The sequence below is a fragment of the Barbus barbus genome, assembly GCF_936440315.1.
Source record: "Barbus barbus genome assembly, chromosome: 3".
NCBI lineage: Eukaryota > Metazoa > Chordata > Actinopteri > Cypriniformes > Cyprinidae > Barbus > Barbus barbus.
In genome coordinates this window covers 37,232,135-37,234,483 of record NC_136731.1, presented here as the reverse complement: position 1 = coordinate 37,234,483, position 2,349 = coordinate 37,232,135, and the positions used below count along the sequence as shown (strand labels likewise).

At 46.2% G+C, this 2,349-nt stretch overlaps 1 protein-coding gene across 1 annotated transcript; it reads left to right on the top strand.

Moving 5' to 3' along the window:
- Positions 1–355: 355 nt before the first annotated feature.
- LOC306850260 (ATP-sensitive inward rectifier potassium channel 12-like) lies at positions 356–1,624 on the top strand (the record flags this gene model as incomplete). The annotated part of the gene is made up of 1 exon (XM_079385783.1): positions 356–1,624. The coding sequence occupies one exon, from the start codon at positions 356–358 to the stop codon at positions 1,622–1,624; it is 1,269 nt and encodes a 422-aa protein (XP_079241909.1).
- Between the last annotated feature and the right edge of the window lie 725 nt (positions 1,625–2,349).

Sequence of the window (2,349 nt, the reverse complement as noted above, 5' to 3'; positions counted from 1 at the left end):
ATTCTGCATGACCATATTTTACATCCCTAATCCTACCTAATGCCTAAACTTAACAACTACCTTTCTAACTATTACGAAGCAGCATATTAGGAGTTTACTGAGGCAAAAGTTGTAGTTAATGGTTTGCTAATAGTGAGAATTGGACCTTAAATTAAAGTATGACCATTTATTAAAAAAAAAATCTGCAAGGGGGTTGAAAACATATGAGCATAACCATATGACACACGATATACAATGAACAAAGACTGCATGACTGATCTTATGTTTTGCTTCACCTTCAGGCAACGCAAACTGATCCAGAGCTGCTTTGGTACACTCTCTCACTTACGGATTGGTTCTGGTCGGGCAGAGTGGCATGAGTGTGGGCAAGCCCCACCGCTACAACATCGTGTCATCGTCGGAGGAGGACGTGTACCGGCACGGCAACATGCCCGCCCTCGGCAATGGCTTTGGTAACGGCAAGATCCAGACGCGCCGGAAGGTGCGGAGCCGCTTCGTAAACAAGACAGGCCAGTGCAATGTCAGGTTTGCTCACATGGACGAGCAATCTCAGCGCTACCTCGCTGACATCTTCACCACTTGCGTGGACATCCGTTGGCGCTGGATGTTTGTCCTTTTCTCCCTTGCATTTGTCCTGTCCTGGCTCGCGTTTGGTTTCGCCTTCTGGCTTATTGCTCTTGTCCACGGTGACTTAGACCGGCCCATTAAAGATGACTTCACACCATGTGTCATGCAGGTCAACAGCTTTGTTGCAGCGTTTCTGTTCTCAGTTGAGACGCAAACAACGATCGGCTACGGATTCCGCTGCGTAACTGAGGAGTGTCCCTTAGCAGTGTTCATGGTCGTCTTCCAGTCCATCGTGGGCTGCATCGTTGACTCTTTCATGATCGGTGCCATCATGGCCAAAATGGCGCGACCCAAGAAACGGGCAGAAACGATACTGTTCTCACACAATGCTGTCATTACAATGCGCGACGGGAAGCTTTGCCTCATGTGGCGGGTCGGGAACTTGAGGAAAAGTCACATCGTAGAGGCTCACGTGCGGGCGCAGCTTATTAAGCCCCGAATCACAGAAGAGGGCGAGTACATACCGCTAGATCAGATCGATGTCAATGTGGGTTACGACCAAGGTCTCGACCGCATCTTCTTGGTTGCTCCTCTCACCATCCTCCACGAGATAAACGAGGAGAGTCCTCTATATGGAATCAGCAAGCAGGACCTAGAGACATCTGATTTTGAGATTGTGGTCATACTGGAAGGGATGGTCGAGGCGACTGCGATGACGGCTCAGGTGCGCAGCTCCTACCTGGCCAGCGAGATCTTATGGGGCCATCGCTTTGAGCCCGTGGTGTTTGAGGAACGCAGCCAGTATAAGGTGGACTATTCGCACTTTCATAAGACCTACGAGGTTCCCTCCATGCCACGTTGCAGCGCCAAAGACATGGAGGAGAACAAGTCCTTAGATTCCGCCGCCAACTTCTGCTATGAGAACGAGTTAGCCTTCATTAGTAGAGATGAAGAGGAGCAAGAAGAGGACGGGGGTGAGAGGGGGACTGAGCTAGAGACCCTTTCAGCCAATCTGAACTTCGATCAGAGGTCATATCACAAAGAATCCGAAATATGACCCTTGATTGTCACCTTAAAGACTTTGCTTTATCGTAGACTCAGCCTATTCTTCTAGTGTCGGTTGTAATGGTTAGCTACAGAGCAATGCAAGTGCCATATGAAACCCTGACCCACTGTCCTAGAGCCATGCTGTAGTTGGGGGCAGGTCAGGAAAAGAAAGTGCTTTTTGTAGTTGTTGGAAAAGTGAGGCCTTCCTGTAGGAAAACTTGAAATCTGATTATATGTTTCATACTGTAGTTTGAAGTGATAGCTTTAAGTAGTATCATTATGCAATACTAAGCTAGCCTGGGTGCCATATTGACTAAATCTCTCTCTTGTTAACAGAATTTGCACAAAATAGGTTGTCAACCACTAGTGTGTTTGCTTGGATATAGAGTAGAACATGATACACTCTTGTTTTGGTGTGATTTACAGCAATAAAGTGACTTGAAGACGTTTATCCATGCTCTCTATATTCCACTGATTTTTTTTCCCTTTACGTCAGAGCAAAGACTGCAATGTCTGATAGTTTTATTCTTACCATTTAATGAGGTACTACTTTAGAGGTGTGTGAAAGATAATTAACACCTACACAGACGCTGATTTACTGCTAACTGACAATGAGCAAAATGGTTCCCAGGCTAGCAAATAGACACAGACACAAAGCTATTTATTCAGTATTAGAAAGCGAGTAGAAAATATATACTGTGTGAGTGGATGAGTGAAAGATAAGGCATGATGGGA